At 42.8% G+C, this 15445-nt stretch overlaps 2 protein-coding genes across 2 annotated transcripts in view; one reads left to right on the forward strand and one right to left on the reverse strand.

Annotated features, from left to right (window-relative positions):
* Positions 1 to 5857: 5857 nt before the first annotated feature.
* Positions 5858 to 6319, reverse strand: LOC132433895 (small ribosomal subunit protein uS8-like). Its single transcript, XM_060025253.1, has one exon. It carries the CDS (start codon positions 6286 to 6288, stop codon positions 5935 to 5937), a length of 354 nt encoding a protein of 117 aa, XP_059881236.1. The 5' UTR covers positions 6289 to 6319; the 3' UTR covers positions 5858 to 5934.
* A 4551-nt stretch (positions 6320 to 10870) lies between these two features.
* The window catches only part of LRRC8C (leucine rich repeat containing 8 VRAC subunit C), an 88423-nt gene continuing 83848 nt past the window's right edge, over positions 10871 to 15445 (forward strand). The window contains exon 1 of the mRNA XM_060006371.1: positions 10871 to 11025. The gene's annotated coding sequence lies outside the window, so the exon portion shown is untranslated. The remainder of the gene's footprint in view (positions 11026 to 15445) is intronic.

Consider the following 15445-nt stretch of genomic DNA (forward strand, 5'->3'; position numbering starts at 1 on the left):
AGACACACTATAAATTAAATACTATAACTATCCCTGTTAAACTATGCCTGAAGCTCAGAGAGGTTAAGCAGCTTATCCAAGTTCTCACAGCTATGGAAGATAAAAAGATGATTCATTACTGTAAGAGTTTACAGAAAAAGTGTTTTTTAAAAAAAACTTTATGGAGAGAGAATTTGAATAGGACATTTTAAAAGGCTGACAAAATTTGGAGGAGAGTGGAGAGATGAGAAAAGAGAAATGAGAGAAAGCAGAAGGTAGTGTGAAGACCTGTACAAAATCAAGGTGGTAGTAAAGAGTTACAAAGGCATGTGCCAATGGGATGAGAGTGTCCCCTCAGAGCAAACAACTGCAACACTTACGAAGGTGATTTGGCCAAAAAATGTTGGATCCATAGACATTCAGTTATCATATTAGTTACAAAAACACACAATGCAGATTAAAATCCAGATAAATCCAAATCCTTTTAGTTAAGGGATTACACTATTTCTGTGCAGCTACTTGAGGTCTCACAGAGGTCAGGAGATGGAACCACACTTGTGTTGGGGGAGGTCACTGAGAAGACGTGACCACTGGTTTGACCTGCAAGCTGGACCCGAGCAGTTGGAGGAATCCCACCGCTCCCCTGTCCTTGGAATATGTGCTCCACTTGCTTCCGCCATTCCCAGAAGCTGCCCCAAGAATGAAGCCTTCAAATAATAACGTGGTGATGAGACTATCTAGACTGTGTACGCGACTGAACCCAGTTAAGACCTCAATATAAACTCTTAGATTCCAGCGGGCAGGTGCAGAAATCTACTTGTCCTGCATCTGCACAAGACAAGCCTTGTAAGTAAATCTCCGTATGAAGCCTTCCACCTACCAATCTGGAGTGGTCTGCTTCTTTCTTCTGTCTCTCCCTGCCCTCCCAGTAAGGAAGCCAGCAGCAGATCACAACCAGGAAGCTCCCAAGGAGCTTTGTGAACCATCAACTCACTCCTCTTAAATTTCTAGATTCACTCCAGATTTGAAACTTCTTCCAGTCCTCGACAGAAAGAAAAATACCGACCAATCTCCACAAAAGTCGTTCCACAAAGACCATGATGACTCCTGCATTTTCTTCTGAAAATGGTGGCAGGAGATGCAGAAGTGGATCTTGTTCTTGCGGCTGAAATTTGTGCCACACCATTTGTCTTCATTAGCCAGACACTGAACAGATCTAACCTTGCAGAGAGTTTCACGTGAAACCTTCCTATCACAAATTTTCAGAAATCATTTTGGAGTTCCAGAGGCTGGCCAGCAATCTACAAATGCTGTATATTAAATGATCTCATCAACCTAAGTAGTAGTCAGCCAAGATTTTAAAAATTCCTTTCCCCTTAAAGCACTTAGAAGTCCCCTATTATTGCCCACCTCCATTCTCCTTGGTAGATTAGCTGGGATAAGCCGCCAGTCTGATTTGAAGAAAAGCACTGTGATGTGATGTGATTGTTAGCCTAGACAGGGTCACAATGTGTCCATCTGGGGACTGTGGCAACCGTGGGTGATTTGGGGACTGGTAGTAGCACCACTCCTGATCATGAAAAATTAAAGTTTGCCCAAGTAAAGAACTGGTAACTTTAAAAGTATTGCTACTTTTTCTTCCTTCTCTGGATACAGACTGAAAGACAAACACTCAAAATTTTGTATTTGTTTTAGATTATTAAAAGATTTTTCGAATGCTTCTTGTATCAGGAGTTTAAGGTGCATCAAAATAGAACATTTCAAGGTGGCTTAATTGGAGTGTGTCCCTGCTCAAAATGAGCTACACAATATCTCTCTTCTCAGTCAACATGGGCTGATGTTGGACATAATTCATCCTTAATGGTGGTCCTGACATATATTCATTACGGAGAAATGAAGGACAAAACATTATATCTGGGAAGATAATCTACAGATAAAACTCCAAAGAAGCAAGGAAATTGATGTTTATTTCCCTTAAGCATTACAGGAAAAAAAATCACATTTTCTAGAAGTTTAAAAAATTCTGATGTTATAAGGCAGAAAGGAAGTACAAGAGTAGAGTAAGAGTGTAGGCTTGATTCCATTGTAGGCGCCTTGATTCTATTCCTGGCTCTGCCACCTACTAGCAGCATGACCTTGGGCAAGTCACATTACCTACTTGTGCCCCCAGGTTCCCCATCTGTGAAATGGGGACAGTGATAGTACCTACTTCATAGTGTTGTTACATGGAGTAAATGAAATCATACATGTAAAATGCTTTAGACCCTGCCTGGCAGAGAGCACTTAACAAATGTTAATTTACTACCCTATTTGTGGCATTCAAATCACTGTAGCAAGTTATCAGACTACCTCTTAAAAATTCCAGACCAGGTTGCTCACAAACCTATTATTGTTATGTTCTAAAGTTCCTGAAACCCTTTTGATCAGAAAATATTTGTTTCAAAGCAACTGGTCAAAAGCATAATTACAGAACTCATAATTTTGAGTTCTGGTTTAGCCAATGAAATCAACAGTTAATATGAAATGACATCAGATAAGGTGTAAATAGACTGTTGTAGGGAGTATCTTACAAACTGAAGAATGTTGTTGACATTCAAGAAATCTGGATGTTTTCAGTTTCTTAAACTTGGTCACTGTTATTTTCATGTTATGGTAAAATCATGCTGCCTTTGGCCACGTGAAGCAATTTATCTTATCCAAACTCTAGTCTTTTTTTTTTAATAAATTTATTTATTTATTTATGGCTGCATTGGGTCTTCGTTGCTGCACACGCTTTCCCCAGTCGTGGCGAGCAGGGGCTACTCATCGCTGCGGTGCGTGCGGTCTCATTGCAGTGGCTTCTTTTGTTGTGGGGCACGGGCTCTAGGCATGCGAGCTTCAGTAGTTGTGGCACGCGAGCTCAGTAGCTGTGGCTCGAGGGCTCTAGAGCGCAGGCTCAGTAGTTGTGGTGCACGAGCTTAGTTGCTCCGCAGCATGTGGGATCCTCCCAGACCAGGGCTCGAACCCGTGTCCCCTGCATTGGCAGGCGGATTCATAATCACTGCGCCACCAGGGAAGTCCCAAACTCTAGTCTTTTCCTTTATCTACATTGCTTTTGGAAGAAGTCAGTGCAGTTAACTCAGAAGTATCCACCCCTCCCGCCCTCAGACACATACTTATCCATTCTTTACTGTAAGATGGTACTTCCTTTTCACTGAGGATTAATTTTTAAATTCCTTTAAAATAAGATAGAAAGCAAGATAGTTTCTAATCATTTTAATGAAATATTATCATGCCGGACAGAAATTCATTGTGCCTTTCTTTGATATCCCATAATCAGAGCACATCACTTCTATCAGCCCTCTACTGAATGTTCCTCAGAAAGTGGGCTGGACAGCTATTAATGTTACAACAGGCCTAGAGAAGCACTCATAGGAGAGTATGTTCACAGCACCAGGGAGGGAGAACACCTAAGGACATGAAGTTATTCCACCACTGTCCAATTCATAAGAAGGAAAAAGCCAGTTACTGTTAAGGACTGTGAAAAGCCTGAGACTTTTATTATTTGCAAGCTAAAAAATCAGCCTGCTCCAGTTTCTTGGATTCTGGTAGAAGACATGAAGCTCCTGGATCAGAGATGGAAACATGTTCATCCCTCACAGCAACAGCAGTAGCCAGAAGTATCAGCATTTTTTATGTGTCCATTCCTTGAGCTCTAACACATTAACAGTAGGTTGTGTTATAAGAGAGGGGACCATGAGCTCAGAGAATGTGAACCCTTTATAACGAGTGTGTCTGCCTGTCCTTTGCTCTGGAGAGAGACATTACCTTTATTATACTGGACAGTAAGTATGCATGCCCTTTGCTCTAGAGGCAGACATTATCACCATCTTTAAAGGCTGTTCACTATACAAATATCTTTGAAAATCTAGTCTGGAAGAAAGGGCAGTGAGTGTCTTGCTCATAAAATGTACAGAAATACTAGAGACCCATGGAGAGCTGTCTCCCAGTGGTCATTGATAAACTATTCTATGATACCTCTTCGAGTGCACAGAATGAATGTGTTTGTCTTATACCACTTTCAACTATTTCTAAAAGAATGTCAAAGAACCTGGAGGCCAGTACAAACGTATAAAGGCAAGGGAATATTCCTCAGTGTAAAGGAGCAAGGTTACACTATTACCAGTGAGAATGGGGGCTCTTTGTCCTATTGAAGACAACAGGCACTTTATTGTGGCTGTTTGTAAGGAAAATGCCTGCAGATCGCATCTATCAAGAGGGCTCATCTTTGTAGGCATTCATTAAATTAGTTAACACGGCCTATAATTCCCTTCTCTTTCCAAAGGGAGAAAACCTTACGACTGTTCTGAAGTCTTTAACTCTAGAATAACAATTCAAACATTCTATTCTGAGAGAGTTTATTCTTCTTGGAATGTTGATAGATATGACCAAGGAAATAGTTCCATGGTAAATGAAGTTAGAGACATGCTAGGTTCAGCAAAGTCAACAAGTATTTTTAATGCAGGACTTCTCAGAGCCCTAAGCATGTTAATACGCATTGTGAATCTCCAAGAGGAATATAGTGTTGCCCAAACGACTTTGACCACAGACGCCTATTTCTCAGGGTACTCAAAGGTTCTACAGAATGCTACTTGGAAATGCCTCAGTAGAGGAATGGCTGTGTCTCACTGGTAATGGATAGTGGAAGACAGAGGTGCTTTGAGAAGATGTTGCCTGATTGGTCTGCCCTGCTCTAGACATATTTCCTATAGATAACAGCACTGGATGCCTTCTTGGATTTTTGGTTACATATTGGTGATTATATGCATTACTGACTGAAATCTAGGGAGGATAAATATGTACCATTTTAAGGTCAATGTGAGAAGTTCTAGCACTGAATAAATCCTAAAAAATCACCTATTCCAACCCCTTCACTTCAGATCAAGAGAGCAAAGATCCAAAGATATTAATAGGCTTGTCCTAAGTCACAAAGTTAGTCAATGACAGAACCACACCTGGACTCCGGTCTCTTAATCTCGGTTTACGCTCTTTTCACTACTAGCAATAAACGTGATCATAAATGATCATTATCATTGACACTGAGAAAGCTAACCAGGCTTTCTTGTTGATTTTTTCCCAGAGAGGTAAACAACATGAGTAAATTCAGGAAATTAATAAATGAACTGAAAAAAGGCTCAAGAAAATGTGTCTTGTGTCAGTATGGGTGGAAGCTTTAAGAAGAGAGCATCCAGGCACGCTTGTAGCATCTTCTAAGTAAACAAAGCACAGTCCATGATACTTTTCCAAAGAGAGAGTCATGTTTATGTGAGTAACAAGGGCATCTTCAATTTCACTACCCTGATAAGGTGTCTTGAGCCATGGATCTTCATGCCTCAGAGAGAGAGAGAGAGAAAGAGAGGCTTTTTTAGTCAAAGGAAAGAAGCAATTCCTTAGGCCTGAAATTAGGCGCTTTGTCAGGGCTGATGTCACTGAAATTTGAAGCAAGTTGATGTTAAAATGTGATCTGAGATGTTCTAAGGTACATTCTACGTGCATAATGTGATACGGTATTGAGAAAAGGCTGAAAATGTTGAGTCCTGGGGAAAAAATGAGTTTCCTTCCATAAGAGGTAAATCCTAATGTATTTTGTTTAATAACTACGGAAGTTCTAAACCCCTTAAGAATGTTTCATTATCTTTAAATAATTTACTTCATGGACAGAGCCAGTCATTTGTAGATTTAATTAATGAGTTAATACATATAAGGTTCTTAGATCAGTGGCTGTACATGATTAATAAACAGGAGCAAGCAAATATTATTTAGTAATGCAGTGATAGCAGTGATATTTGGGTACAAAAAAGTCACTCCTGAGAATGTCAAACTCATTTTTTTTTTCCCCCCTCTGAGGCATTTTATTTGCACGTATGTATTACATCCCTAGAAAAAGAATCCAAGGATTTTCCCTCCTGTGTGTTTTCATCTTGCTTCTTCATGGTCCATGATGCCAGCTGAGGTTGTCAGTACAATGAAACCAAACTGACGGGACGGGAGCAGGTTATTCTGCCATTTTTCTAGATCTTTCAGTTGCACATCAAACCTGGGGCTGATCACTCCACACTTATTTAGCCTGCCTGTGAGGTTCACAACAATTTTCCCAGCCCTGTGATCATCGATGATTTCAAATTCGCCAATGTAACCATGCTTCATCATCACAGTGAGAAACCTGACGATGACTTTGGAGCACGGCCTAATAAGAACCTGGCGTTTGCCTCTCTTTTCGGCATTGTTGATACTCTTGAGAGCATCAGCCAGGACATTCATGCGCACCATTATGGCGGCACGGAAAGATGGCGGAAAGAAAGCAAACTCATTTTTTACTTTAAACTTATACTACATATCTATCACGTGAAAGTTATTCATCATTGGCCCATATAAACAATAATTCTAAGAATGAGGCTCTCTGCCTGGTATCTTTCATATTGCCTAAACTCAGAACCACAGACACTTCATGATCTTTCATTAAGTTTGCTTTCAGTCATAAAATGCTTTTCAATTAAAGAGTAAGCTGTGAAATCACCCCAGGAAGGCACATTTAGGATATGAATACATGATTGAGAAAAGTACAAATGAATGCAATTTCATAAACTACTGAAAAACTACATTGTTAACCTTACTGAATATACTTCATGGATTCACTTTAAAAATAAATATTCCTTTTCCATGGATTGAGTAGTGGTTAAGCCTGAGAACTCTGCAATTAGACTCACCTGGGTCCAAATCCTAACTCTTCCACTCATTGGTCATGTGACCTTTGGCTAGTTACTTGATTACAAAGTGCCTCAGTTTTCCCCTCTCTCAATAGCAGAAAATAACACTGCCTACTAGTGGATGAGGACAGCGACTAAATGAGACAATATATATAAAGTTAGTACTTAGCACATACCATGTACCTAGTAAGTGCTTATTCATTATTATTTCCAAAGAATATCCCACAAGTTAGTGGTACCAACCACTTCCAACGCGTGTGCATGTGTGTGGAGGGAGGTGTATAAATTATACAGGGCTGATTTTAGAAGAATTTGACCCAAAGTTTTCTAGAATTCTATTTTTAAGTCCTCAATGACACCACCCTCTCCTCTGGCACAAGTTCTTCTGCCTTTTTAGGGTCAAGACCACATTTGACCACATTACCTCTTGGGCAACTTCCTGCTCACACGACTTTTTCTAGGGAAGGTTTCCCTAGCATTTTTATTGGCATGGAGTCAAGGATTTCAAAACTGTTGCTAAAGGTGGGTTTTATCTTGCAGCTATTAATTCAGAAAGTGGTAATGGTTGCAACAATGTTAACAGCTGAAACTTAAAACAACCATGTTTCCTGTTAGCTCAGGATCTTTCCCACAAAGCTCAGAAAAGGTCTGGGGAGCAGATGTGCACAGAGTGGGTAGAGAATGCTGAGTAAAATCCTGCTGGTGGTTTTGGTTTAGAATTTAGATTTTACTTTCACTATTACTGGGAAGGATCAACTGACATCACAAAACAAAACAAGCATAGCAGGTTGGTCTTAAAGAATAAGCCCAGCATTGAAAAATCAAGGTTTAAGCAGATACATGTTCAAAATACATAATTTTAGTATAAACTATGAGCAAAAGGGTTCAGGTTTTAGAGCCTGCAGTTTAATACAAATTATAGTGAAAGTCAGAACCCGTACAAGAAATTGAAACATTTTTAAACTTGTTCTTTCAAAATTTAATGCCAGGCTCTCTGCTAGGTGTTGATGTAGAGATGAATATACAGTAGAGAAGCAAAACATAAAGAAATAAATGGCAGGACACCAGTTAAGTTCTGAAACAGAGTTCAAAAATAAGTGCTGTGGGAGCATAAGGAAGTGAGAATTACACTTGGCTGGAGCCTGCAGAGCTCCACAGAGAAGGCGGCTTTTGAAATGTGATTTAAGGAATGATATAGTCCAGCCTGCTTTTTCTTGTAGCTAACAAGACAATGTAATATAATCACCATTTCCATACAATCCACCGGAGCGATTGCAGATATTCTAAGCCTCACTAGAACCTTCAAAAGAAGGTATTGCTATTCTAAGAGACAGATGGGGAAACTGGGCTTCAAAGATTATGAAGCTCAGGGTCACATAGCTGGTTAGTGGTGGACACAGGATTTGAGCCCAGATCTACATCATTCCAAATTTCTTATCATGGTCATGCATTGCTCAGAAAGGTCTACTTCTGCTCCCTATTTGTCAACCAGTACATAGTTAACTTCTGTGTGGAGTCTAAGTATGGAAACTCACTCTGGAAGCCCATTTGGAATGTCAAATTTTGGCCTAAAGAATTGGGTATTCAGTGAAAGATCAAGATGGTGGCTCTGGCCCACAGTTCCCTCTCCTTTCTCTGAACTCCAAACACATTTAGTTAAAAATGGTTTATTTTGACTTATATGCATGCCAGATTCCCTCTCATGCTCTGTGAACACCTTGAAGTCAGGGAATAAGACTTACACTTCTTTGAGACCCTCAGGGTTCAGCCTTCACAAAAGTTGGCTGATTGCTGATTCATCTAGTGTTTTACAGAAGGCTTGATAAGTGTGTGTGTTGACTTACAGTAGGTTGACTGAAGTGAGGTGACTAGACTTACAGCTTACATTCTGTAAAATAAGGACACCTAAGCAGTACAACATAGCGGCTTTCAAACTAGCGCCTCTCAGACTTTAGTGTGCACAGGAATCACCTGACTACACGCAGAACTGTCCAGTTCACCCTACTAGAAAGCAGGCACAGAGTAGACAAAAGTATCACAATTAAGCAACTGTCGGGGATGGGGTGGGAGAACTCAACTTGCAGGGATTCAAATCCATCTCCAAACCTCCTTTCTGTTTCTGGTCCTTTTGTTCTCAGGGCAATGAACTATAGTAAATACAACAGCTACCATTTACTGAGTACTTATAAAGTGCTTGGCCCTGTTCTTGGTGATTTAAGCATGTTATTTAATTCTCACAGCACTCTATAGTACTAATATTGTTGATGGAAAAAAAATGTAGCAGTAACTTCCTTACATTTACACAAGAAGAGTAGGGACTTCCTCCTGGTTCACCTGTGTCCAAAGTCTAGAATTGTGGTTCCTTGACACTGGGTAGTGTGGGAGCATTTCAGGGATGACTAAGCTTGAGTCTAGGGTGCCAGTGGCACAAGGAAGATAGAGGTGCACTCAGAAAGCCCTTGGAGAATAAAGCCCTCCACAGGACATTAGTGCCCTTAGTACTCACCTCACTGTGCATTTAAATCCCGGCAAGGCATTGAAGAGCTGGAACTACCTCAGCTAGTACCTGGTGGCCTGCAAGGTACTCAGTACTTTTTAGCAAATTGCTAATCAGTCTCTGTCTTTTCCCCAGGAAACTTCCAGGAATTTTTCTGCCTGCTACCTAGGAGAATGGCTCCACTCTAGAATTTTGTGTTGATCTAGGTTAATTAAGGCTAGTATTCAGGTCATCTCCTAAGGCCTGAGAGGGTTTCAGGTTGTCTTCTGGGGAAGACACCCAACCACAGTACTGGAATTGGAAAAAATGTAGGAGTTTGCCAGAGGAACATGGAGAAATCAGTAAAAAGCCTAAAAGAACAACTTTTGGACACATTTTAATTTTGGCATGGGTTAAAAGGAGGTGCCTGCTTTCTTAAGAACCAACCAACCAACTGTGTAAAAACCAACCAACTAGTGAAAGAGGACTAGTTGTCTACGAATTCCTCTTTCGGCATACACCTGTCTTTCCCTGAATGCCAGGACAAAGCAACAGTTTAATTTTTGGTGCTCTTAGAAAAGCTCGTATTGGTAATGCATCCCAGAAGACCCTATATTACTTAGTAATCTTTTCTGGACACTTTTCCACTGGGCAGATTTTCCATACAGATAACTGTCAGCTTTCAAGAAGGCAGAGTTCGCTTTTCATCCTGAAATTGGGTAGGGAAAGGTGGAGAAAAAAATTGTTCAGATCAATTTAAAAGAAAAAAAAAGGGAAAACCTCTCCCCCATACTCTTTAGACAACAGGTGGTTTTGACGTGCCTGGTCAACTCCTTCATGCACAGCACGAAACTGTAGGCAGAGCGTTCAATTTCAGCGTCCCTGGAACCTGCGGCTGAGAGATCCAGGCGCCCTGTTGTTAAGGTCCGGGAACGTGGGGGTTCCTGCTGGACAGGAAGCTCAGGTGTCAAGCGACCGGCTCATGGGCTTTATGGTCCAGAAAAACTGGTTTTTGCCTTTGTCCTCTGTCTCCTTCGGTGCGTCCCACCACCCCTTCCCACCGTTCTGTTCTTCTGTGCGGGGAGGATGATAATGAAGAGGGATTATCTCTATCCTGACCCCGGTCCTTCCGAGGAGTTCCCAGAAGGGCTATTTTTAGGGGTAGCTGCTCCCCTCTAACTTACCCAGGGGAGGAGCTGCGGTTGTGGAGCGAGCGCCGAGCGCAGGGAAGCCTCGGGTTTTCCGCGGATTGTTAGGGATGGCGGAAGGTATTAGCCCCAGCCGATTCCCCCGGCACTGGCCGCCAGGTGGGCGTCATAAAGGCCGCAGTGGCCCCGCCGGGAAGCGGCGGGAGATTTTCTTCCGTGTTCTGAAGGAAGTCCCCTTGGCGGCCGGCCCGGGCTTGGGGTGGTCTCCGCGGGGGAGGAAGTTCCCGGGCCCGGTGGCCTGCGTCACAGCGGGCTGGGACGGCGGAGCCGACCGGTGGGCGGCGCGGCGACCCCGGGGCCGGGCGCTGGGGGGCGCTGGCTGCCGCTGGCCCGGCTGCTTGCAGGGCGGCGCTGGAGGCGGCTCCATCCGCGGCCGGGGAGGCGGAGGGGCGGAGGGCTGCGAGGCTGGGGCGTTAGCTGCGTCCCGGCTCGGAGCCCGCGAAGAGGACTAGGAGGAAGGCGCCTCCGTGGCCGCAGCCGCAGTGCTCCGAGCGCGACGAGCCATGAGCAGCGGCCCCGCGAGCGACCCCGCTGTCGCTGGCCGCCGCTGAGCCCGGCCGGGGGACGGCTCGCCGCTCCCCAGCACCCTTTGCAGACGGCACCCTCTCGCCTAGAGGTAAGGGCGGGGACCGCCGAGGGATGGGATGGAGAGGGACGGCCCGCCGAGGACCGGCGGCTCAGTCCGCTAGGTGCGCTGGGGCCACGACTCGCCCCGCCTCGCTCGCGTCCCTGCCTTTCCCCGGCTCTCGGGAGGGCAGACTGTAGTCTCCTGCCCAGCGTGTGGTCCCTGGAGCCATACGCTGCTGGGGCTCGGGGACCCGCCAACCCCTTCCCCACCCTTCCCCACGCCAGCCCCAGCGTCGGGCGAGAGACCCCAGCCTGGCGCCAAGCGCAGCGCGGCAGGTTCTGCGGACTTGGGGGGATGGGGCCAGGGGACCAGGAGAAAACGGGGCCACGCTGGGAGCGATCGTCGTTCTACCTTAAAAACTCCTGAGACCCCAGGGCCTGCCCCTTCTGGTCTGCTCTTCCCTTGCCGCCCCCGAACCCTGAAGTTAGCACTTTCGGAGAGAGAGAGGAATTAGAAGGTCTCCGAAGGGAACGAGAGCGTGATGTCTGCTCCCCAGCAGGACCCTAGGGGAGAGAGGGTTTCGCCGGATGGCGCGGGCCCCAGAAGCCAGGTGTCTAGGCCGGCGGTCGAGGCCAGGACCGCTGCCTTCGACCCAAACCCAGGCTCGCCGGTCTTGCCCTTTCCAGCTGGTTCTCAACGACGAGATGGTGAGGGATGGAGTTAGCAACTCAGCAACCTTAGGATGTGCTCTGTAGACCCTAATTCCTTCTTCTCTCCCTCCGCCAGTTCTTCCCTCCCCCACCCACGCCTGCCGGGGTACATCAGATTCCGGTCCCTTCAAAACCTCGCTCTGTACCTAGCTTTGAATGCCACGGACACCTAGCCCACATCCCAGGACGGATATTTCAGAGGGTTAGGGCCAAACTTCACTTTCGAATTCTTTTTAAGCATTTTAAACTCCCAGCAAACCAGTTAGGAAACACTTTCAAGTCCCCATCCACCTTCAAGTAAAAAGTAAGACCCGATCAACCTGTGTGGGAGTGCCGGTGTTGGGCAGAGGGAGACTTGAATGACTATTTCATGCAGCCTTATGGGGGAGGAATAGGTAAAGGAAATGGCAGCCCTATTTTAGTCACACGCTTCTTACAAGCCATCGATAGTGTAAGAAATGTAGCCTTAACCAACGGTCACATTTCCGGACAGGTATGTAGTGGTTTCCTAAGGCATACCTGAGGTTTCTTCATGGACAAGTCATTAAAATGCCATCAAGATGAGAGATGAGGACAAGTGGTCTTAACCCTCTCGGCACAATACTGCAGAATCGTCAGAGCCAATCAGCTTTATGTGTTTTTCTCTCTATTTTTTAATGATTTATGTAAGCCCCAAAGGTAAGCCGAACTTCCCAAAATTTGCTCAGATTCATAAACCATGTGTTGGGTGTGTGGACATAGATAACAGATTAGATGTATACAACTCTTATCTGTGATATTTGCATTTCTTGTGACTTGCTTTAATAGGGAAGACCCTGGATGTGACCCTGATTTGCTTTACTTTCGAGTGATTATATACTCTTTAGGTCAGTGTGTTTGCTTTTGAGGGAGAGGTGGGAAGCAGCTTTGCAAGGATGGATGTTTTTCATGGTTCACATAATAGACTGACCACAGATAAGGCCCACTAACCCAACAACCATATCAGAGATAGCAACCATGTTTAACAACTTTCTTATTAATAAAATTATCAAAGCCTTTGTTAATGGTACTAATCTCTTATTTCTCAGATTGACTAGGCACTTACCTAATGAAGTGTGTGTTTAGAAGGGAATGCTTTTAGTAAAAGTAAAAAGTATGAGGAACTGTAAGAGAAAAGAATGAATAGTTTTCCACTTATAGGAAGTTTATCTTTTAAAAAACTACAAAGTTAGCAATATTTTTAATTTCTAAGGTATCTAATTTTTACCAAATTTTTAATGATTCTTAATAGTCTGTAGTATTTTTAAGTTGTAGTCACCAATGACTTTATAATAAAGCCCAAGTTTAAAAAGAAATAGAGTGGAAACACACACTTATTTTGCCAAGTGTTGTGTTAATAATTTAATATGGAGCACCACTATAATACGGTCTAGTTGCTGTAGGTGTCTGACACATTATCTCAGAATCTGACAACAAACCCTTAAGGTAGATGGCCATTCACATTTCACAGAAGAAAAAGGCTCAGAGTTTGTGACTTACCCAAGACTCTACAGCTAAGTTAATGCTTGAACGAAGCCAAGCCTCTAGTATATTTTTTAAAAGTTTTATTGGGGTATAATTGATTTACAATGTTGTGTTAGTTTCAGGTGTACAGCAAAGTAAATCTGTTATACGAATACGTATATCCAAAGCCTCTAGTCTTAATGATTTACTTTTTTTATCCAAAGCTGCCTCTTTTTCTTTTTCCTACATAAATTTTTGTTAACTTACCATAATGACTGTATGAGGAAATGGAGATCAAGGAAGTTTAAGTCACCTGTCCAGAGTTTTCCATGTAACTTGTATACAGCAGAATTCGAATTTGGAATCAGGGCCATCTGTTTCCCAAATCCCTGTTCTTGCCACTGATTTCTATTAAATGACTGATTTAGAGCTTAACCTAATGAACATTTCACTCCTGCTCATCAGCTCTTCTCATCCACATGATAATGATGGCCTCATGGGCTGCAACACACTCCCAAAGACTTTATACTCAGTCCCTGGAGTGCTGGCTATATCTCTAGCCCCAGAACACTCATGAAAGCATATTGCAACCAATATGTGAGGTGACATCACTATGCACCTCGAATTCACTTAATTTCTCTTAAAATGTAAATCATTCTAGACTGGCATAGGGTAAAGGGCATGGCCTCAAGATAGGGAAAGCTGATACAAATTCTGGCGCTATTGCACAATACAAGTGCCAACTAACTCACATTACTGAGCTTCTCTGAGCCCCATATTCTTTGTGTGTAATGGGGTTATTAATAAAACCTACCTAGCTGGGTCACTGTGTAGATTAAATGTAACAATACCTGTGAAGGACAGCTCCTGTCCACCTAGTAGATGCTTAATAAATAGTAGGGGTTACTGTATTCTAGCATGGATCGAAATTTCTGCTTTATTTTACATTTGTGTATTTTATGTGCATATAGCGATTAGTCGATGTTGTCAGTCGATGTTGTCAGTCGATTAGTCGATGATTCACTCTTTTGTATAAAGACCTTATCTGGTTTTTAGCATCTTTAACTTTTGTATCATATCCTTTTTTTGTAATCTTGACTTATAAACATTTACTCACCTTATGTAGTTTTTCCTTTGCTCACTCTGCACATTTTTTGGAACATTACTAGCCATATTTCAATGGGATGGAATTTGTATTTTTTGGCAAATGCACTATCCTGTTTTCTGCCTCTCCTTTGTGGCCTTGAACATCTAGAACATTAATATACTCCCATTTGCTCCCAGCGCTGGCACAGAAGGGCAAGAGGGTAATCTCAGAGCTTTTCTTAAAGTAGATGGTTTGGCAGGTATATTGAAAATTTCCTAAACATATTAAAAGATAGAGAATAACTGAACTCATTTCCAATATCAGGCATGAAACAAAAAATAACTTGGACTCTTTACTTAGAACTGTAACACACTGTCACAAGTTCTGGGAGTGAATTTAGGATCCCTTTCTAGTGTTGGATGGGTGTCCTTTTAAAATATTCTATAGTCTGTGAGTGGCAGTTGGTAGAGACATGGTAATATTTAGAAAATGAACAGAGTTAAGAAAAGAAAAGAGGAAATCGGCGAAATTCAAAAAACAATTTTAAGAAAAATGCTGTAAAGCTTAGAGAAACAACTGAAAGTGTTCCAGATGACTGAAGTATTTGGGGTCAAAGGCATCCAGGAGAACTATATGTTCTTTAAAGAACCCTTCTAAGAACTCAGAAGAACCCAAGCTCTGCCCATACTGGAGAGGGGTCGGTCGGAAGAGCAAGGAAGAAAATTAGTTTGGCTAAACCCAAACACTGCCCGAGGGCTGGAAGCACAAGAGAGAATAAGGAAGCTCTTAGGGAAGCATTTCTCAATCTTTAGTTCATTACTACCCTCCCTCCAGAGTTTTTTTTTAGATACATTGTAATGCCACAGATACACTGGTATACCCATTTATGTACTGTGGCCTGTTGGCAGGCTACAAACCTGAAGATTGGTTTACCCTGCCCCACAGACCCAATTTTTGACAGGGACAGGATTGCCCCCCTGTTGAGAACACATGGTAGAGCATGATTCTGGATTATGTTTGAAAACCATAAAAGAGCCATATGGAACTAAAAGACATGAAGAATAGTATATACGTATACATTTTTTTTTCCTTTATAAAGAGGTATACTTTATTGGCTCTCAAGCTGAAATATGTTTGTAAAAATATGTCTTCCAATTGTCCCAGTTTCATCTTGGCAAAATTATTAAAT

This window comes from Delphinus delphis, chromosome 1, assembly GCF_949987515.2.
Source record: "Delphinus delphis chromosome 1, mDelDel1.2, whole genome shotgun sequence".
Lineage (NCBI taxonomy): Eukaryota > Metazoa > Chordata > Mammalia > Artiodactyla > Delphinidae > Delphinus > Delphinus delphis.

What these genes read in the sequence shown, in the direction of transcription:
- LOC132433895 (XM_060025253.1), bottom strand. Translation starts at nt 6,288, where the DNA reads ATGGTGCGCATGAATGTCCTGGCTGATGCTCTCAAGAGTATCAACAAT.